Source organism: Dryobates pubescens, chromosome 4, assembly GCF_014839835.1.
Source record: "Dryobates pubescens isolate bDryPub1 chromosome 4, bDryPub1.pri, whole genome shotgun sequence".
Taxonomy (NCBI): domain Eukaryota; kingdom Metazoa; phylum Chordata; class Aves; order Piciformes; family Picidae; genus Dryobates; species Dryobates pubescens.
Window position 1 is genome coordinate 13,156,184 of NC_071615.1, and position 23,410 is coordinate 13,179,593.

The following is a 23,410-nucleotide window of genomic DNA, read 5'->3' on the forward strand; positions in this document are numbered from 1 at the left end:
GGTTCATTATACAGAGGTGTTTATTTGATCTACCACCTAAAAATAAAACAAAGCACCTTACAGGAACATGCTGCGGTGGATTTGCTCCAAAAGGAACTCTCCACACAAACATCTGTAAGGCTGGCTGGCTCTGTCAGTCAAAGGAGTACCTGCGTGAAGCACACAAGTGCTATTTTTACTAAGGCTGAAGTCAGTGCTTGTGGAAGTGTTCTTTTGTTTTTCTTTCTTACACTGAAACAAACAAAAAATAATTAAAATAACAACAGTGAACTAATAATTGACCTAGAACTCAAGCCTGAGCTGGATCTCAAACACTGACATAGGCAGGGTATTGTTGCTTGTACTGCAATGTCTGAGAATGGCCCATTTGCAGAACTAATTATACTTCAAGTTTCAGAGTTGAGAAATACTGTGGTTTTCTTTCCTATCATTTGCTTAATCTAGAAGCAGTTCAGAGACATGACAGCTCCATGTGTAAATCAGTAACAAGAGCTAACACTGACATGTCTCTAGCAGAACTAAACCTGTCTGTACGTCTGCCATTCTCCTCCAACACACTTCAGAGGAAAAGTGTATCCTGCTGAACTCCTTGTGCCTCTGGTCTGGTTGGACAGAAAAGCTAACTTCTTGCAAGATCTCTAGTAGAGTAATTTTGGCTAAATCAGGCTTGCATACAAGTTGCCTAATACACTTTCAATGAAATACTGTTTCATTAAACCCCCTGAAATTCCTTTATTTCCATTTTCTCCGTTAAAAAGCTTGAAATCGTAAATTTTGTTAGTGTTCCCTAAAACCTGGCTTAAAGACTTCATATATAACCGAACCATGAGTCATGTTTGAAACTTATCTATAGCTCCCTTTTGGCACAGCACTGTTCCGGGCGACACTGCATGACACAAACTACATAGTCTGCACAGGACAGAGTAGACAAACGATCATAACAGTACGATGATTTCTCAGCTACTGTTCCGATAAGGCTCTGCAGAAGTACAGTTGGACTGATTAAGGACACTCGGTGTCAATAATATTTCTCTGCACTTTTCAGATTACAGAGGAGATAGAAGATTGCCCTTTCATCAACACGTGTTGGCAGCTGAGGCAACATTCCAGTTGATCCACATCCAGACTGGCTGAACAGTCATTCTGGGTTTGTCCTGTTACTGCTCAAGCAGTCAAAGATTTCTTCAGATTACCAACACTTAAGACTTTCCTCCTGCGCCTTGTTAGAAGGAAGTCTTAACTCAGAGAAAGAGCAAAAGGGAATGTCTGAGAGCTACTCACCTACACCAACCTTTGCATATTAGATCAAAATACACTTCCTATCAGTGCCACTGAGACATCTGACTGCCACTGGGGTCACATTTCTTTTCCACTGACTCTTGGGCTTGCACAGTAGTATCTTGAACTATGCTGCTTTTGCAATTCTTTATTTTCAAAGTAATTCTGCCACTAATAACTGAGGCTTTTTCAGAGACTGCCTGTACTCTCATACTGGTACTGCTGTGGCTGAATTTAAGGCAAACCTTCCACAGTATCTTGCTGTTCTTATGAATTTCTTTTTCTTAAGTTTTCACACTTCTAGCTTATACACAAAGAGACTCCTAAAACAGTTTCAACATTCTAAGACTGACTCAGGCGTTCAGTTTGACATCTTAGAGGATAAACAATTTCCTTACTATTATTAGTAAGAAACAGGAAGGATGGAAAAGATTACTAATCAGACTGGACAACAGTGAGTCATTGCAAATTATGATGAAAAGCTCAATCAGCCCTAGAAATTAAGAGGAATTTTCCCCCTCCCTCTCCCCCCCAGCATTTGGAAGTTGTTCAGAATGCTCAGTTATGGAGCAGACAAAAAGTCAAAAGATCTTTGTGTTGAATTTCCAAGTAAGAGATACTCACCAGGAAATACATTACCTGGAGCAAGCAGTAAGACTGGAATGTAAATTTTAACAATATTCCTTTGTGACAAGGAGTTAAAAAGATAAATGCTTAGCATCAACACCAATCACAAGTGCATCATTAATTGTTTGATATAAATATATTTGAAAAGGGTGAACTAAGGAAGAGACAGGCTCATGACCTAATCCAAAGTCCTATTAAGCTACAGCAAAGACGACGCCTGCTGATGCCACGATAACACACATTGTGCATCAAATACGAACCAAACTAAAGGCAGCCACAGAAAAGTCAGGTCTGATTTCCCATAACAGGTCTGATTTTCTTTTCAGATTCAAATTAAAACCAGAGGAAGCTCAGCTCCAAGACTGTGGTTTAAAGAGATCTGTGGTTTTAAAGAATGTGACGTTTCCCTCCCCCACAAAACATCTAATAGGAAGATCTGTTCAGAGCCTCACAACGAAGCTTGCGAGACCTGTTTTAACCAAACGTTAGCTGAGTCAAGCAAACCTACTTTCCTTTGAAGCATTTTGGCAGCTGTGTAAGAATTACAAATTATCTAGCAGACAGTGGTTGCAAACAACACTTTCACAGGAAAGCTTTGAAGCTGATAAACTGTGATAAACAAATTCAAGTGAACTGCATGAGGGAGAAGCAGCAAAGCAAAGCTGCTGACATATTGTTCCCGAGAACTTTGGACCAAAGTTACACCCTTCACACACCAGGGAAAAGAGTATGGCTTAAATGTGAGCACATTCTTACAGACTATGTGTTTTATATATCAGTTAAAGTAACAGGTGTCCTGAACAGAAATCAAGATTACATATAAAAAAAAATTACATACAGATGTTTCTTTGCTCTGGGACTGCCCTGTCAAACTGGCTACCATGTTCATTCTTTGTATGACTTGGAAGTCTTCTCTCTAAAAGCTTTAAAACTTTAATACCTGAAAGAAGACCTAGCTACATGAAACTTAACAAAGGCTTTTGAACCAGTGAGAAGTAAAAATGGAACAGCAATGTCTGTGACCAGAGACAAAGCAAAGGGACTTTATTTTGAGCTTAAGGTATGACATACTATGAAAAATGCACCCCTAGTTATACTGGGGAAAACATCTCTGTTATCAGAGATGTGGGGAGTCCTAACCATTCAAAATCACATAAGCAACACTATGTGTCTGCTTTTTTAAAGATACTGGAAACTACTGTACTACTTTAAAGATGAGTCTTTAAATTCAAAAGAAAGTTTTTGATCTCTTGTCTACTAGAAATGTATATAAAAACCTCCTGGACTATTTATAGAGAACACAAGACCCCAAAATGCTAACTTCAAATTTTGCACCAAACTCTTCTGTTTTACCACAATTAGACAGAATGGAGCCAGGAATTTATTGGTATAAATTCCTGAAATCACTCTGGAATAGCTAAACAATGAACCAGTGGGTACACAGCACTACAAGAACCATTCAGGCCTTAGATGGCATATCTCCACATTGCCATCTTTGGGGAGAGCACAAAAGCAATAATCAGAGCTACCAGGAGGCAGGAACAGAATAACCACACAGGGTGAACTTTCTGAAGTTGCTCCTTTCTGCCTTTGTTTTGCAAGCACCAAGCAAGACAGAATTATTTCTCAGGTTATTGTCTCTCTCACCCAACAATTCCCATTTTTGCTTGTTGGGACCTTTCCTATCCAAGGATAGAAAAAGGTCTAGTTCTTTCTATTCTTTGTGATTATTCATTTTCTATACAGCCTCAGAAGCAAGCCATTTGTTCTGTCTTTAACCAATGCAGTCCTAGGTGTTGTAAATCTTGCCAACAGTTACAGTTTGCAGTGCCACTAGTTGAACTAGCTGGAGAGGGATGTGATAGCTAACGAGCAGCAGGTAAATCACACATTCAAAGACAACCCTCTGTAAGACACTGATTCCATGCAGAAATCACTGATTTCAGGCAAAAATCACAAGACGTGCATAGAAAGTGTTCCCAAATCACAATGCATTCCAAACTGCATTCATACAGATTAACAGATGTATTAAATAGGGTAACAAACACTGGAAACACAAGGCTAGATGATTACTGGACAGCTAGAATCTGTTATGGTGCTTTGCTTTCAGTTACTTTTATTTCATGTGTTCCATTTGCACATGGATCTCAATAGATAAAAATAAATTTAATTAAAATCTGATTGCTGTCTTACTTGAAAATCCTCCCCTAAACAGGGCATTAAAGTTTATTTTTAACTATGTATGACTGCTTTGATGCTTTGTAAACTCTTACAAGGACAAGACAGATCAAGCTGCAGACAGCTTTAGTAGTGACCAAGTGCAGTGGGTCCTTTTAGACCACTCAACCACAGCAGACCTCTACAGTAAGCTAAAACTTGCCAGTATCTCAGTTCAACTTGAGAATGCTGCTGACAGAAATATACTGGCTGTTGCATACTCAAAAAGCAAGCACTGTCAGCAACATGGGCAGAAGGACTGAGGCACCCTCAGCAAGTTGCATGGTCCAGCTGACACACTGGAGAGATTTGGACAGGGTGGATTGGGGGGCCCAAGCCACTCTCATGAAGTTCAACAAGGCCAATTGCAAGGTCCTACACCTGAGTCAAGGCAAACCCATGCACAAATCCAGGCTGGGCAAGGACTGGCTTGAGAGCAGTCTGACTTGGGGGTGTCAGCTGATGGGAAACTCAACACAAGCTGGCAATGTACACTTGCAGCCCAGAAGGCAACCATGTGCTGGATTGTATCAAAAGACATGTGAGCAACCTGACAAGGGAAGTGATTCTGCCCCTCTGCTCCGCTCTTCTGAGACCCCACCTGGGGTACTGTGTCCAGTTCTGGTGCCTCCTGCATTAGAGGGACTTAGAGCTGCTGGAGTGGGTCCACAGGAGGGCCACAAAGATGATCAGGGGGCTGAAGCACCTCCCTTTCGGGGACAGGGTGAGAGAGTTGGGGCTGTTCAGCCTGAAGAAGGCTCTGGGGAGACCTTAGAGCAGCTTTCCTGTACCTAAAGGGGGCCTACAAAAAAGCCAGATAAGGACTCTTTACAAGGGCTTGTAATGATTGGACGAGAGGGAATGGATTGAAGCTTGAGGAGGGCAGATTTCGACTGGGTATTAGGAAGAAATTACTTACAGTGAGGATGGTGAGACACTAGGACAAGTTGTGGATGCCTCCTCCGTGGAGGTGTTCAAAGCCAGGTTGGATGAGGCCTTGAGCAATGTGGTCTAGTGGAAGGTGTCCCTGCTTATGGAAGGGGGGGTGGGTGGAACTACATGATCTTTGTGGTCCTTTCCAATCTAAACCATTCTGCCAATCTATGAATTTATGAATGTCCATAATTCATGAGTCCTACCCACTACTCAAACAGCTTGTCCTAAGCATGACATCTCCCTGCTGAGGAACTGACCTCCAAAGCTGATTGCTTGGTACAAGTTACTGAGTAGAATTTCCTGTGCACATCGTTACTCATCTTACCAGGTGTGACAAATATTGCAAGAACTCTGCCCTACCAAGTGCATAAAATCTGTTGCAAATAGAAAGTAATACACAGTTGCATCCTTCCTACACCTCAAGAGGAACACTAGCAGGATATATGGTGGTGCTAATTGTTGTGATTTTATGATGAATCTTTTAACTATGGGAAGGCTCTTAGAATTCTAACAATCTTCTCAGTGTTACCCGAGAACATCATCTCTAACCGAGTAAAAACCATTTCCAGCCTTTGTGACAGCTCAGAAAAACAAGGAAATCTACTCTAAAAGAAAAATTGAGATTGAAAAAGACCATCAATAAAAAGGACTCTACAATCCCTGAGTGAATTCATACTGCTGGAAGGGATCTTGTTACTGATCAGACACTGTAGAATCATCCTTGACCTCTTGGCTCTCCACCTCCTGTACTCTGAACAAGGACATCTAGGTGACTGGGAAGGAATGGGCAGCAAAATACTGCATTTGGTGGTAAAGCACATTCACCTGCAAACAACTTTTAGACTATCAAAATTTGTCATCATACACTGAGATGACTTTGGCTTCTTTCTTCCTCTTCCCAGTAATATGTAATTTCAAAGACCTTATCTGCTAGCCTTAATAGGATATTAACAACAGTATAGTATTAATTAGTAGTCTATTAAGATGTGTCAGAGTAGTAAAGCACACTGGGTAAGTGTGAGTACAGTTATTTCAATTCACAGGTGACAGCCAGGAGCAAGTCTGATTGTCACTGCATAGTCTACTGGCTTCTTTACTGTTTTTGTTCAAGATAGGACAGATGCGAGCAATTTCCCCTCATTATTAGAGGCTGGACAATGCTTTCACTGTTATTCAGGGCAGGAGAAGTGTCCACACACACATTATCATTACAATCAGGTTCCCTCAGCAAGAGACTACTTTTGTTCTTTTTCTCTTTCTGTCCTTTGTCCATCTGCTGACATGAAATTCTTTTCTCCAAGACATTATAGCGGTTCAGCCCCTCTTCTCCTTCAGAAAACCCCTGGTAGCTCCAGCTGCTGAGGGAGACTATAAGATATATCTATTGTGTATACTAAGAATCATTAACTGGGTAAACAATAAGAAATTGTAACTGTGGGCTTGATAAAGAAGTTGTTAAGAAAACCAAACTGGTTTAGACTGCGATCAGTCTGTCCTCAACTGTATCAGCCAGCCTAGAGAGCAGCACAAAAAGGTTTTTCAGCTAAAAGCCATGGAGAGGAAGACAGTGGACAGCCCAAAGGACCACCTGGGTACCACCACAGTATATAATGAAGATTTACATATGTAACAATGAATATGCTAATCACTTCTAAGAAAAAGTGATGATTACGTGTGAGCCATGAGCAGATATTCTCTGAGTTTTACTGGCTCTGGGACACTTAGGTGGAGCAACCCCCTGTGCGCGGTGCTGAGATAAAGAAATGCTACTCCCTAACGCTCCATTGGTCTTTGGGAGCTCTCCTGCTGTATTCGGTAACCACACCACATTTTAGCAGTTGCATCCTACAGTAAAGCACAGTGTTGTCACCTACCCCTGATACCTAGCTTGCTTATTCCACAGTACAATGTGATTTAATTTCTTCCTAAGAAAGCTTCTGGAGCAATGCCTAGTTTGAGAAATAACATTTCACAAAGAATGTGTATTGACTATAATTAATTCCTATAGATGGAGAGGCTAATTAACAGGAATCCGGCTAATAACTGAGTTGGATTTAATCCATATACTGAACTGGCAACACACACCAGAGAGAGGCAGAGGGTGCAAGGATATATTCAGGGAAGAAATCACACATGACAAGCACTTTCAAAGTGGTCTATCGACACTTTCAGTGTTGCTCAGCCACTCTTAACCCTTGGTCTCATCAACTTTCCATCACCTCTACAAGCTTTTCTGCTCTCTCATGCTATGTCTTCCATGCATACACAATGCAAAAATACTTCAGCTATTCCAGTTTTTAGCTCAGACATGAAACTGCCTGACATTCACATATGCACACTACTCTTACTAACAAAAGAAAGTTCCAGCAAATTTCACTGTTACTAAACATCCTTGTCCATCAAATCCAGCAACAGAACATGAAAGGGAAAGCCTTCTTAGTAATACCATTTTTATTGCCAAATTCCATTTACAAAGGTCTATTGGTCATTCTTGTCCAGGTTTTCAATAGCCATGGTACATGATTAATGCCAGCAAATAAGACACTCAGCTATAGAAATCTGGATTTCAGTAACATACACCAACATTTCCTAATTTCACTCCCTTCCCAGACATTATTTAAATTTTCCTTTAAATTAAGATATTGTCACATCTACTCCAAATGTCTAACATAACTTATATTACTTATTGCCTGTAGAAAGACATTTCATATTTCAAGTCACCCCACATTTGGGCTTTTTTTCCATGTAAATATAAGTGCATGTTCCCACCCCCCCAAATAAAGTACATTTCAGACACAACTTTATTGAAATATATTCCACAGGAGGACAGATGCCAGGTTACTCATTAAATGCTTTATGCAGTGTTTAAATCCCAGGTATGCTCATTCTAGAAAAATACATTTCCCCCTCTTTGCACTTAAACCAATCAAACTTACAAAACAACTCAAAATTAAGTTAAAAGTTTGCAACAAAAATATCAACATTCCTATTCACAAGTGGGAGATACCTAAAGTTATCCTCTCATGTTTAAAATGCTTCTAGCAAGTCCCCTATGGCTGTAACAGTGCAGTGCTTTTGCTGGGCTAAACAAAGCTTCTAGAAATTCTAGCAGTCCATAAAATCCACACACTTGAATCTACTCTCAGTCCTTTTCAAAATTACCTTCATGTTCATTGTAATTATTTATGCTACACTCAGTCCTTAAGCACAAACAGAAAAGCTCAGACCTTCTAATCTCCTCGTATATACTTTAATTATCAGATTGCAATTACTATGTCTTAAATTCACTTTAGCACAACTACCAATAACCAAAAGTAATGGGGAACAAGATGGCAAAAAATGCTTCCTCTATTTTAAGATTATAATCTTAGAGGACTTCTGAGAACACTATATACTAATCTGGATGTCACTGAACTTTTGTCATTGACAAATATTTAGTCATTACCTGCTTCTTAAGTCCTTTTTAGGTACTTCTTAAAAAAATAAATGCACTGCACAACAATGACTCAAGGTTTTCCTTTTCATGTTAAGAGCCAATGAATTCCAACTAGTGAAACAACAAACCAGTTATCACCACAGTGCACATTTATTAGACAACCAAAATTTAGCTTTACATTTGTGATACATCAACAAATGACCAAAAGAAAAGGCATATTTTATAACACCTTGCAAAAGAAAGCAAACCTGAGCAATGTGCAAATCTAAAAATTTTGTGAGACCAAAATAGGGAAAATTCTGTACAAATGCTATATAAAAATACATTTCCATATGAAAGAACCTTCTGTTTGAGAGACAGCCCAGAACTGTATTTCCTATGTCTTTCCTGCTGCTCAGGACTTTTTGAGTAGCAGCAAATCCTCCCTAGCACTTCCCTCCTCCCATCCCCTAAAAACATCCCACCCTAGCAAGTCCTGCTTGGATCATCATCTGCTATTCAGAAGCCAACAGGAGACAGTAAGAATTATTGTATTTGTTTCCAATTCATGCTGTAAATGTTGAGAAAATTGAGAGCAACAGAACAGGCAAGGACAGGAGAACCACCCCAAAGACTTCTAAATAATAGAAGAGCAGTGCGCTGATTAGTGATACCCTAGGGTAGGCCAATGATTATTAGTTACATACTAAACTCAAGAATGACAGTCACACTTACCAAGAGAATTTTCAACATATTTAGATGCCTAACATTAGTTGGATGAGTAGGAGAATCATCAAGGAGACTCATTACCTTTGAGGCAAAACTACGTCTCACTGATCACCCCCATCAGATGCCTCTTGGCAAATCTTTGATTCAACTACAGGACTGAAACACTTAAGTTTCCCAAAAGACAACTGCCTGAGCAATGTCCTTTTAGAAGCAACTCCCCATTTAACTTTAGCTAGTTAGTGAAGACAACATCAGAAAATTTAGCATGGTGGGTTTTTTTGGTAATACATGCAGATTAGTACAGCTATTCACTAGGGTCGTTCTGTAGATATTTACCTCTAATGTGTGCAGCAAAAAGTGATTACACTAGAGCACTGACAGCACCATGTGATTAAAGTGTTTACTTTTACAAAGTGGCTTCATACTTATACCTACAGTTTAACCTGCTTGTCTGATAGCTTACCTGTGTCTGCAGGCATATAGTTTAAAGCTTCATTTACTACTAGTAAAATGACATTAAATTGCAGGGACGCTACTAAGTATCCAGATAGTTTCCAGTGCCAGGTCACTTCCAGTAAGTGCGGAAATTATAGTCGCTCGTGTCCTGCTGCTTGATTAGAAATAAAACCAAAACCAAACACAGTAATTTCAAATCTTAAGGACTGCTGATTTTGCTGTGAACAAACAATTTTAACCATCCACTTCAAAATTCTATACGCAAGAATACTTCAAATCCACCAAGGAGCAGCATGCCCACTTGCATTCTGTCTCTATCGGGCAAAGGGCTCATATGACATTGACTTAAACTCTGCATACTGATCAAGGTTTGAGTCTTACATTCTGGATACAGAAGAGTTTCTAAATGTCACATACCTGTCCTTTAGCAACAGTAGTGCAAAAGAACAAATGAATTCTGGAAGATAATCCAAACTTTTCCTCATCAAGTGACTTCAAAGAAAATTTCAACTGTGTTGTAAAGTGAAGAACATTGAGAAGCTTCTTTAACAGGTTCTTTTATCTTTTTGGTTTTTTTTTAACTCAGCTTAATTAAAGAAAGTCAGAATTTTAGTTTATCTTGGATTGGTGAATATCAAAGATCTCTGTTTTCACATTGTATATAATTCATGGCTTCACACACAAAATACAGCTTTTTAAATTAATATATGTGACCACATTTCTGCTGGATTTGGTTTAATTCACACAGCTTGTAAAATGAAGTGCAAGAAACTTAGCCTTTAATTTTTCCATGTCAAAGAATTTCTACAAAACCATTTTTGCACACAAGTTTTATACTGCAAGCATTACTTCCATGGTGAAGCAGACATTAGATTTTGGCACTGATGTTTCTATGTTCCCTTTCCTTACCAAACTATCAAGTGTATGCTGCCATTACTCTCCATAAATCAAAAACTTGAGTCTTGTTCATTGTTGTACACCAGATGACAGAAATGCAAAGGGGACCTGCAAGAGCCAGTGAAGGCAACACATAGTTGTGTTATACAAGCAGTATCTTGGTAAAACATAAAATGAGACACTTAAACCACAAAGTATCAAAGCAACATTCGGTATGCCTTGGCATCTTTGGCTTCTCATGAGAACAACAGAACTGTTTTATGTTAACAGAATATGGCTGGTATTTGCATCTTGGTATTTGAATTTGGTTAAAAAGATTGATTTTACACTGACCTAAATCAACTTTTGTTCAGGAAAAAACCTACATTTGTGGCTGATGTGCTCACGCTTTCCTGGTTGAGTTTCCTTTTTACAGTGAAAGGGGGATAAGAAAACAGCCCTTGAGTTTTTCTGATAAGGGAGAGATATGATATTCTTCAAGGAACTGTAGATGAGTAACACCATACTTGTAGAGATAAAAGACTGCCAATAGCAGATTATCTCAGCATCTCCAGAGCTTTTACATTCTGAAGTCCCTTAATGCAGCACAAACCACAGCCAAATTGTATACACACATGCCTTAATATTGGAAGTAACGAGTAAAAAGTCAATTACTTCTGTGGCATAACCATTCAGAGATTTAGGTTGGTCCGTACCAGTTGTGGCATTTATATAACAACACAACATTGGCAGAGCTGGCACAGTAAGAGCTTTACATGTTTACTGACAGCTCTTGACAGAACTGCTGAAATCTATTCCTGCTTACTACCCCCCCGACCAGCAAGGCTCTCATCCAGCAGTGGACTGCACAGTAGACCTTATTTTCTACTTTCCTAATAATAGTATCTATCTCAGTCACTTGCTCTGAAGCTCTCAGTAGAAAACAGGGCATGAGATTTAAAAGCCACTCAAAGGGAATGAAAAGCACGAAGTCAGCTTTCTTTCCCTTTGTCCCATTTCTTGTGCAGCATAGCTCAAGTATGAAATTATGCATACCCGTTAAAAGGCTCCCTGTGCAGGGTCCTAATCTTGCTACAACTGAATTTGAACACAGATAAATAAAGATCAAGGTTTTCCTGTCCAAAATTAATTCTATTTAAGGGAACTCAGCCTGCACAGTGTCAGTTCCTGTAATCTAGGTCAAGAGTTAAGAACTAACTAATGCTTTCAAATTAAGTAAGGCATCCTTTTTATAATGATCTTCAGAACATTACTAGGGCTACAGTGTAACACTGAAACATACTAAAGAAAGCCTAGATTGCAATCAGTTCAGCTAATAAAAATTCATGTGGTCCTTGTTCCCAAATTGCTATTTATGTCTAGACTGGTTGAGGTACACATGCCTTAGCTGCAACAGTGTAATCTCACTTTAAGCATATGACCACAAAAAACCAACCAAAACATATACAAAACCCCCAAGCTTCAACCAACACAGGGTATTCACAGCACTGCCAAGGACACCTAGCTCTCCGAACTCATTTAGAGTTTGGGCCATTCTGGAATGGTCAGAATATTGGTTAATTCAATTTGAGACAAAGCAGAAGTCACAGGAAGACCAGACATCAACAAAACTGCATACAAGAAAAAAAGAAAAAGAAATTGCTGACGTTGAGTAGCAGACATGGTGTATACAGGACTTCACAAGATCATTACGTGAAGGAAAAGATGGAAAAAGTGAGCAAAATTCTACTTGTGGATTACTCAATCTCATATACAAATATAACATTTAAAAGCACTTCAACTACTCCATCTGACAGCTAGGAAAAGGTGCAATTAGAGCCTGGGAAGTAGGTTAAAATTTTTCAGACTCATCTACTTGATTTGAAATCCATGTTAGTATAGACGGGATGAAGACATCGCACTGATGACCGAAATCACAATAACAAGTAAAGTAAACAGTAAACTTCAGTCTTTGGGAGCCAGAAAGCACTCAATGTGATCAGCAGATGAATAGCAACAATCTACTCATTTTAACATTAATTTAAATCAACATAAATGGAAATTGATGAGCAATCTTAATACCATTCATGTTAAATTATGTATCAAATCAGCAAAGAACATTCCAAACTTTAATCAACACTTTTCCACTACCTTCTGTCAACTTGGTACTGGAATTTAGGAAGCAAAGTAAGAAAAGCATAAAGAATCACTTTTGTATAGCAATGTTGTTTAACTGTGATACTAGCCCAGATAGGATAAAACCCCTACACAATACCTTTCCTTTTGAGTTTCAGACTTGCAAAGGAATTACCAGTTAGATGTAGTGACCCTTCTTCCTACATGAAGACAAAAAATTTAAAAAGCCTCTTCTGTCTGCTTCTAGAAGTTGTCCTTCAGTAGAAAGGGTATCATCACTCCTCAGAGGTGTAGCAGTTTGACTGTCAGAAGCGAACAAACAAGCAATAGCAATCTCTTAAAAATATTTCACATTCCTCTGTAGCTGGTTAAGCAAAGACTAAAGTAGCCTCAAAAATCCCTTATGTTAACTTGAATAGGCATTTATCATTAACTTACAGACTTTTACCTTTTAAAAAATAGTTCAATATATATCTTGCTTTGAATCCAACCTTGAAATAAATATTGCACATGGAAAACACAATAATGAATTCTGGAGTCCTACAAAGACAACCCCAAAAGTGGCCAAGCCTGCTGGTATCATGCAGACCTCCAAAAAATGAATGAGATCAGAATAAAAACAAACAAAAAAACCCCCCAAACCAGAAACAAACCCAAGCAAAACACAAACAGAAAAACACATCATGTCTCAAATGGAAACGTAATCTCTGTACTACAAAGTATTTCTTTTTCCTGTCAATGGTATGCCTCCAGTTTCAGAGAAGTTAATGATACAATATCCAGGTATCCAAAATTTTCTTCAGTTTGCCATAACACTGTTAATACAATTATCACAGTTCCTGCAGCTGGAACTCTGTGTAATAGAAAGAAACTAGGTGCTCTGAATACTTCCATGTTCTTCTATAACAGAAATGGGTGGAAAACAACCAGTCTAGACTAAAAAGTTGCCCTTTTTTGTTTTAATTCCAGTTTAAATACAGTGAGCATCTGATTTTACTCTAAAAGCTGCTCACACTTCCTTTCATTAGTGGGTCTCTTCTTGTGGACCAGTTGGTCTTCCAGGCTTCAAGAAGTATCTGCATTCCCAAAGGAAAAACAATGAAGAATTTGGTTGCAATTGCTTCACTGTTTAATACAGTCCACAGGTTGGCTTTACTCAGAATTTTCTTCTTCTACCTCTTTCACCTTGCAAACTTCACCTTCAGACTGCAAAGAGGACTGAGGAATGCAGGTGAATGTCCGAATACTGTGTGGATCGACTGGTGGCACCAGGGTAAGCGACTCTACACTTAGTGCATCCGTATTGTCATCTGTTATTAATGATATTGTAGGCTGCTGTGCAGGAATCAGGCTGGGAGACAGGTTTGTTGTTTCTATGTCACTGGTTTTTACAGTGTTCTTGTTAGACTTTGCAACAGCTGAAAGAGTTTCATCAGTCATCATCTGACCAGAAATGGTCATCTGAGGCTGCTCTGGAGCTGAAGTGTCATCTAATGAAAGAAAACACCAAAACCCAATCAATATTTAACCTATTATGTATATTAAGCCTAACAGTATACTATTATTTATTAATATTTAAGAATAATTGTGTGGAAAATGAGTTCATTGAAGCACTATTGTTACACATTCACTTTTTAGTAATTAGAAATAACCCAAAACCTTATGGAGGCTTAACACAAGATGCCACTAGGCATCCGTTCAAATTAGGAACTAGAAGTTTTACACATTTACTATTAGAATATGCAGCAATGTCAGAAATATTCCTAGAGAGAGGAAACCGAAGGGAAGAGTAGAAAAGCCTCTCCAGTATTTAGTACAGAATAAAAGGAACAGCCACCCCATACCAGGAAACTCTTCAGAAATAATACAAAAGGAATCCCTGTACAACTAGTTCTTCCAAGAGGTGGGTTGTTTCTTCCAAAAATATGGAAGTAATTCTCTCATTCGCTCTCCAGATTCACATTTAAGTGACACCCTTAACTACAGAAAGCACAACCATGTGCTGATGGTAATTCAAAGGTGCTGCAAACTTGGTCTGGTTTTATCCAGGCTTGTCTTACTTTTTTTTTTTTTAAATTTTATTTTTTATCCCCTCCCCCCCGCTCCTTGTGCACTCCTAAGCATGGAGCATTCCACACAGATTAAACTGGGAATAAGCATACCACAGAAAACTGAGATGCTACTACACGTGCTCACACAATACAAAAAGCCCCAGACATTAACAGCTATTTCCCTTTTCTCTCTTAAAATCCTACTGACCTATCAAGTGAACTGCTCATTTGGCTCAGATGGATATAGTGAAGGGAGGGGATGAGGCAATTGCAACTTCTTAAGAGCAAGCATGCCCAAAAACTCAGGACTTTTTGTCTTTTCAGACTAGAGTAATAGATGTCATTATGGTAACAGGTATCCAGCTTCAAGACAGACAATTTTTAGAGCTCTTGTAAGAAACAGCATGTGTTCAAGTGTACAGAAAAGTCTACAAGGCAATGTAGTGAATATAGAAGCTAAGAATTAGGTTCTATTTTTAACAGTTTCAATATGATCCCAACTAATCCTGCAAAAGAACAGAAAGCATGAACATAAGGCAAAAAAAAAAAATTAAAATAATATAAAAGCTGAGAATGGAATGGATATCAGTAAGGTATCAGTGGGTTAACAGTAAGATTTTATATATTTTTTTTACCTTTCTGGTAAGATAACCCCAAACAATGGTGTATTGTCACTTCCGAAAACCACTCAATTTTACTTTTTGGCTGAATCGATGGCTAAAGCTTCTCGCTTCAATAAAAACAAAATTTACAGATTGTAAAAAAAGTCTCCTTTTAAATAAAAGGGACATCAAAGCTTAGTTTTGAAAGGCAAGGGACAGATTCAAGCAACTCTGCAGATTTTCTTTTAGCTGTCAAGAAGCTTTAGTGAGAATGTAGTGACTGATAACAGAGGAAGTGATGCAAGACTTGCATGGAAAATGAACTGCTAATAACATTGAAATAAAGCCTAATTTCTCTCAGCTGCAAGGTAAATATTAACAAGTAAGTATGCACAAAACAGTGAGGCTCTTTGCAGTGATTTTACTTCCCAAATTTAGAATATCTTAAAAGGATATCAGATGTTGTTTGCCAAGATTTTTTTTTAAATCTTCATTATAGTATGAATATTCACCAAAATTCAGGATTCGGAAACTTAAAAGACATTTTGGTATATAAGTACTATGTATCCAGGCATTCTGCTCAGGAGTGTTATATACAGCACATTTCTACTGAACTTCTGCTGTTTCACTTCTGATCCTGCAGTTCATTTCCTAAATTATTCCTCCCCATCTACCAACAAAGTATTAATGTATTTTCTTAATACCTCCATTTACTGAAATCATGACAGCCACACATATTCTTTTGTTATGCTATATTATCCCCAAGTCCCTTCACACAGCATCAAAATTAATGCTGAGGCAACTCCCTTCTTAATGCCACAAAGGAAGTATTTTAAAAAAAGCAAAACACCACAACCCTCCATTTAAAAATAAATAATTAAAAAATCTGGAGTCACTAAGTTTAAATTTTCTATCCAAAAGTCTGAAAAATCATTCAGAAAAATGAAAAAGTATCAGAAAATGTAAACAGAACATCTTCAGTCCAGTTTTTAGCTGCAGCATCTGTAGATGCTTCTATGCTTCCCTTCTGCTTTTATCACTATTGATGGAAGCAAGTTTCAGTATTTCTTTAGTCACTGTCAGAGCTTCACTTCTGTTACTCTGTTACCATATTTAAGGGCAGCAGTGACAGATTGCTGTAACTCTGCATGGCATTTCTGCCAAAATGACTGGTTGGCTGTTTGCAAACTGCCACTAGTAACTGAAGGGGCATAATTTTTAACTAGGAGAGGGAGAAATTTTAACATTGTCTAGAAAAGGTCAACAGCTCTCACTACTGTTTTGCAATACATTATCCTTCCTCGGCCAACACTTAACTAAAAATCTTACTCTTCAGTGGCAGCTATAAACTACAGCTGTGAGAGTGGTACTTACATCTTTCTGACCAAGCTCTCAAATCCATAGGCAACTTGAGGTGTGCACTTTACTTGAAATCACAACTATAAGCTTGCAATAGGAAAGTTTTTAAGCATGGTATCTCCCCAATATTTTGGATACAAGGACAGAGAAAACTAATACTAGACTACACTACAGATGAGGGAAATAGAAAATACAACACAAAGATGCAGCATCTTGGGATGAATATTTGCTAAAGAAGAGACATTAAAATGAAAACTCAGGCCACTCTCATGATGTAGATCCTCTCACATAGCACCTCCTAGTTAATTCAATACCTGGCTTCAGGACAGAAATTACTGATGAAATCTTTGAAGCTCAAAATTTCAAAGCCTTTTGAAGCTATATTCAATTCAGAGAGGGATCCAAGGATGCATATATATATATATATATATATTTAATTCTTAAAGTCTCTGGAACTGGAATAAACAATTGGCAAAAAGATGCACCTCAAATGTATTGCTACAAGGATGTCTGGCTTTTAAAAACCCTTAACCTCCTAATATTTGGTTCAAATTTAACTTTTGGATAGAAAAAGCAAGAATATTTCTATTTTTACCTGTATAAAACCACCAGTCACAAAGATATTATCTACTCTGAAATATCAAGAAGTTACCATCTCATATGGGAAAACAGCACCTCTATTTACCTCTCCCCAACCCCCAGGTATTTAAGCAAGAGCCAGATTTGCAACAAAACTAGGGAGAGGGAATTCAGTTTCTTACAACAGTTGTGATGTTAACATTTACTTGTAAACAGTCCTCAAACCTCCACATTAAAGTGCCAAAGAAGGTTTGAAAACAGTGTCATTTTGCAAGTTTCTGAGTGGTATTAGTTCTCCCTGGTTGCAGTGGCTTCAGCAACCTTAGATATTTTTCAGCATTTCTATAATGCTGAATACCAAGATTATCACTACAGCAAAATCCAAACTGAGTAACTCTGTTAACTTATGTTAAGGATGATTATAAGATAGAAAAGAACATGAAAAGGAAATAGTATCGTCTATGGAGAAGTGTCCTAAGCTGTACAGCAATATACTATGGACAGATAACAAAAATATAAGTAAGACATTAAGTGAAAAGATGCAAATAAAATCTTTAAAGATGAAAGAGTGTTTAAACAGAGTAAAATACCTTCATACCACAATAGTGAACAAAAAAAAAAGATGAGGGGGGAAATTAGATGTCAGTTAAAACAGGTTATATATATAAGAAGCTAGCCTAAAGTGTATTTCCATCTTTTTTTTTGCATCTGCTTCCTCCCCTCAGCTTCCATAGCAATCAAAGGTCCATAAAGCCATCTGCCCGAGTTTGATCATAAAAATATTAAGCTCACAGTCCAAGGACAGCCTTATGCTGAATACTTGTCCATTTTACTTAAGTTATGAATAGTTTTCTTGCTGCTAGCCAAGTATCTGCATTAGCGTCCATTCAGGAGCCTGTGCTTACTAAATTCCACTACAGCCACGACTGCCCCTGTGCAAATGAAGACATAGCTGCTTTGAAGCTGGAGGCTTGATAGCAGAACTTTTCATCTTTGAGAAGAGAGCCAAGAAACATGGGAGAAACTGCTGATAATTTTTCAGAAACAGCTAATTACTGCATTATATTTCTCCCAAAAATACCCAGTAAAGACAAATATGATGATTTCTTAAGCTTCCCCCCCCACTGTCATTGCTGTCAGCACGGAAATCAAGTATGTTCTATTAACTGTTATGGGCTTCTGAAATCTGATGGAGGAACCTGCCTGAATTGATATTGCGTGAGTTTCTGTTGCAGCTGCTGCTTGAAGACCTAAACCCAGTGTCCACCGTGACTGTCAGCCTCCGACAGACTAAACACCCGCCGACGTCCTTTCCTGCCAGACCTTACTAGAGGAAAACACAGCGATAGATCATATGAAGGCTTTAACAATGAAACAAGCAAGGGAAACTGGAATGAAGACAAAGGATAAATGTTAGAGTAGCAACAAGAATAAGTGACAAGGACACATCCATAACTGCTGGTATCTTGAATAGAATTTGACACCACACCAAGAGTCTTGCAAGTCTGGGAAATACTTCTGAAGCTGAAGTATTCATTCCTTAGAAACAAGCAAGTTTAACTGAATTTAATTTTTTGCTTACCTATCTGGGAATGTCCATAATACAGTTCAGGCTATGCCTGGCAATACTAACTGCACTTATACTAGGAGGGCCTGGCAGGCATTTATTCACATTACAGTCTACTCACATGCTTTAGAAATCTTGAGACAAGCTATTTATCACAAATTCTGGTGGCACAGACTTGCTCTGATTTTCACTGGCCAAAAAATTCTAAGAAGTGCAGTACTGTGCAAACCATTCAACCCTACTATTCTATGATAGAGAGAGAAATACTAGATTTGGTTTATAACAAAGCCAAACATTGTTTTAAAAGATAGCAGCAGTTCAGATGATGATGCTTGGTGCATAAAAAGTTTCTAGAAAAGAAGCTTTCTAGAAACAAAAATAGTTCCCTCATCTAGTTAAAAAATTACTAGCATCATAGAACAGAAAATATCAAACCACATGAACACTACTGATTGTAGAGAGAAGAAACAAGGATGGAGACTCTGTGAATCCATCCTTGATTAATCATCCTCTCCATGGAATATATACATTTTTACAGACTGGAATCTAATATATTCTTTGCAACAAGGGACAGCTCTGCATACTTATTTTAACCCTTTTAACATCAATATCTGCCAGAAATATGAAACACAGCATAAATGGCATAAAAGATCAACGTTTTCTGAAGTCTTCAATATCCATTGCTCCAGGGTAAACATTTTAAGTATTGAAGCCAATTGTATTTTAAAGCTTAAGACAACTTAAAAAGTGATAAAATACAGCATAGATGACATCAGACATAATTCTGGAAGACTGCTAACTTACAGTAAGAGAGCTTCTTTATCTTAGTCCTTGGCATATATAAAAATAAGCACTTTAAAGTAGTGCATGGTTCCAGCAAGTGTAGCCAAGAAAAGACAGTTGTCTAAGCTCAGAAGCTTGATGATTAAAATTGGCCTAGCAAAATAACATTTTTACTTTATGCACAGCATTCCTTCAAACACGTCAATAATGAAAAAATAATCATGTAAATACAAAGGAAAAAACCCAACTTGATAGCAGCGTTTGCAGATCCTGGTACTGCTTTTTCCGTTTTGCTAGGGATTCTGCTTTCTTTTTCTAGGGATGACTTGTTCAACTTTTTTAATTTTAAGCAACTATTAACCAAATACACTTCAAATATTAATAGCAATATATATCTGAAGTAATAATTGGTCTTTCAGACAGTCAAATATGTGGTGAGAATGCTTCATCCTAAAGGTCAGAGTAAGTATGGTCCACATCAAAATCATTAAGTCACATGCAGATTAGATGCATGCTCCTCAGTACCAACTCTGACTTGTCGTAGTGCACCTAATTACCTGCTCATGCACATACAGTTACTGTTCTCCTCTTTGCTACTGCTAGGGTAGAGTTAGCAGAACAAAGTCCAAGAGCTGAGCTAAAAAGTAATCCCTGAAGCAGGTTAATCCAAGCTGCTTACTTGGGACTGAAGTAGATGATTCCCACATTCATTTCCACTGGCTTTGCTGAACATTACTGTGTTCAGAGTGGTAGGGCACAGAATTGTATTCTCACAACTAGAATTTCTAAGCAATCCACCTCAGTGGGCCTAGATCCTATGCAAAAAATCAAAACTCCATCCAAAACCTGTTTTTCCTGCGTGACATGTGGCACTTTGAATATACTTCAGGATTAAGCTACAATGAAGGTCACACCAAGTGTGGACAACACATGCATCCCAACTTGCAAAGTGCAGATTGAAACTGGGTATTTCAAAACAGCAAAGGCCACCATACATGAGCCTTTGTACACTAAGGAGAAACATGCAGTCAAACCAATGTTTTCTTGTAGTACAAATCCACACTGAGACTTTTGACAAATGATAATAATTTCTCTGTGTAAGCACCACACATTATCTAGGTCCTCAAGAGACTCGGTAAGAGCAATTTTCAACAGAAAAAATAAAATTAGGTCCTTCCAAAGCTTTTAATATAACCTATTTAGAATAATATTCCAGATTTTATTCTAGAATTACACACACTACAGAAATATTTTTACTATGTTAGTCTGTCATAGTGATAGATGCTTTTTATCTAGAGTATTGGTGTTAAAATGCTTTATGTAACGTTTACAAGCTTCACAGGCAGCCTTTGCTTAGTCTTTACAGGACTATTTCTTGCAGAGATAGTCACACTGGACGTTCATGTGCACTGATGATCTGACACTGTTCAGTAAAGCCTAGAACACACTAAATACCTAACAAACATTCAACAATCTCTTGTAGGATTGTGAAAAAGGTTAGATCTATGGCCTATAAATGGAGGTAAAAGAAAGGCCTAAGAAGGAGGAAGCGGAAAAAATATTCCAAGTAGTAGTAAACACTGGAAGTGACTGTCAAATGAGGGGGCCGTTTGAAAAGGTCTTGAGAATCAAGGTACCTCTATTGTTTTACAAGCCAAATAAGGCAGAGTAGGTCAGTTTCAGCATGGAAGCATTTCAGTATGCCTCTTGCAGGAATTCTTGTTTAGTCTCCAGCTTGAGGCTTTAACTAACACATAATTTGCAATCATAACAAACACTACTACAAGATTCTCTAAAAATACTAAACAACAGAAAAAAAAAGAGGAATGAAAGCAACAAGAAATCCCACTATAAACATACCCACTAAATGTACCGTGCAACACAAACACCTGGTAGCTACATTTATGAAAGTCATAGTCTGTCTATTTATACAGTAGCTTCATCTGCACTAATGAAAGGCCTCTTCAAATGTGGTGTTCAACCAGAACAGTTCCTGCAGAAGCTTTACAGGACTAGCATCCTTAATAACTATTTTCAAATATTTCATATATGACCCATTATTACAAGCTAACTTGAACATCAAACACACAACAGCAAACATCACTCAGTACAAAAAAAGATGCTGCATGTGAAGATCAACTTATCTGCTGTAGTGAAAGGCTAAGCTTATGTAATGCAATACTTCAGCTTAAAAAAAAATCTGAAACACAAAATCCCAGAGTTTTAAATTGTATGTGGCAGGAGACAAGTCAGACAACTAGGACATTAATTCATCAGTTCTTAAAAATTACTGCTAAAAGACGCCAAGTATTTATTAGACTTCTAGGAAGCTGAATGAACAAACGATCTCAAAACAAAGCCCCAGTGGTTTTCATCCAGTAACATAGTAATTTAATTTTGTAACTACTCTACCTCCCTTAGTTCCTAGGTTGAAAATCGTGACTTAATACCTGATGGGCTCAGTGCAGCAGGAGTGGATGTTGAGCTTGCTGTCACTGAATCACAGCGCCCTGTACTTCCACTGCCACTGGAAGGTGATGGTGATGAGAGCGGTGATGGATTGTGCTGATTTATACACTGGGCTACAGCAAAGCCTGTAAAACAGGGCAATAAAGGTAAGTTATTAATTAGCTCAAAAGTGTTAACCTACATGAACAAACCAAGAAAGAGTAAGAGTACATATTGCATCTAAGTGGTGGTGATTTTGTGCAGTGACCTAGAGGATGCACCTTTTTCCACCTTCATCTTGGAAGTTTGAAAATCTGAACACATCTTACTGGAAACATACTACAAACACTGACCAATGAACAAGAAAGTAGAGGTTAAGGGATTCAAAGTATTTTAAAACTTCAGAGCTTGCACACAGTCAAACATATCAATTTTTTTTCATTTTTTGATACAATTCAACAAAACCATGGGTCACAGACCTGAACATGATAAAGGAAAGTGGTTATGCCAAAAGTGAACAAAAAGCCTTTTGGATAGGAAGCCTGCACTACACTTTTACTGCAGAGGTAACTTCAGAAAATTTTAATGAATCAAACCTAATCCTGGAATTGCATTTCATCCATCTTCTCACAAGTCAAATTTTTTCCAGCCTATAAATAGAAATACATGAAGTGTCTTTGGAAGAATTAAAACACTTCACAGTATCAGTGTTGTAAGAATGTAGTTTGTATTTGACAAGAGAATCCAGAGCACATGAAACAAAACCAAAATACCTGCTCAGTGTTTCAAAAGCATCTTACACTGACAAAGGATTTTTTCTTCTTCATTCTTTAGTCATGTTCTGTCTGACAAACATATTTTTGTTTGTTTTTTTAAAACACCTCGTGTTTTTCAGTGATTGTTAAGGACTTTTCTTAAAGTTTACGTTTTCTTTTAGCAACAAAATGAGTCTATCATTGCTGGTACAAAAGCAAGTAAGCATGCTCTGACTTTCAGTAGACTTCGGATCAAGAAAGGCAGAATGCTTAATTAACTCTTACATCAGCCTTCTGCCAGGTTATCAGAAAAAAAAGTTCTTCAGTGACACTTTGTAGTACTTGTATCACACTTTTAGATGGGTGAACGCTTCTAACTTCTATTAGGTTACAACTCATGATGTCAAGATGAACACCACTTGAAAGTTTAAAATAATTAAGCACGAAATTATTGCCTAAATGTTAACAAATCCATGAGTTTTATTTCAGAAGCCAAACTGATCGATCTTTTGCAATCATTTAGGTAAGTTAAACTGAGGTTACAGTGATGCCTGATAGTCTGCAAAACGTTAACCACAAACTAAGATACCTCATAT

General features: G+C 37.9%; 1 protein-coding gene across 3 annotated transcripts in view; it reads right to left on the reverse strand.

The window, feature by feature from the left end:
• Positions 1–11,997: 11,997 nt before the first annotated feature.
• CLEC16A (C-type lectin domain containing 16A) overlaps positions 11,998–23,410 on the reverse strand; it is a 53,688-nt gene continuing 42,275 nt past the window's right edge. Inside the window, exons 22-24 of one of the 3 annotated variants that reach the window (XM_054180614.1) lie at positions 22,062–22,205; positions 18,465–18,584; positions 11,998–14,160 (exon numbers count right to left, since the gene is read on the reverse strand). In XM_054180614.1, coding sequence (XP_054036589.1) covers positions 13,823–14,160; positions 18,465–18,584; positions 22,062–22,205 — 602 coding nt within the window. In that variant the 3' untranslated portion in view covers positions 11,998–13,822. Of the gene's footprint in view, positions 14,161–18,464; positions 18,589–22,061; positions 22,206–23,410 lie in introns of all 3 variants that reach the window. The other 2 variants (XM_054180616.1, XM_054180615.1) reach the window with 2 other exon arrangements.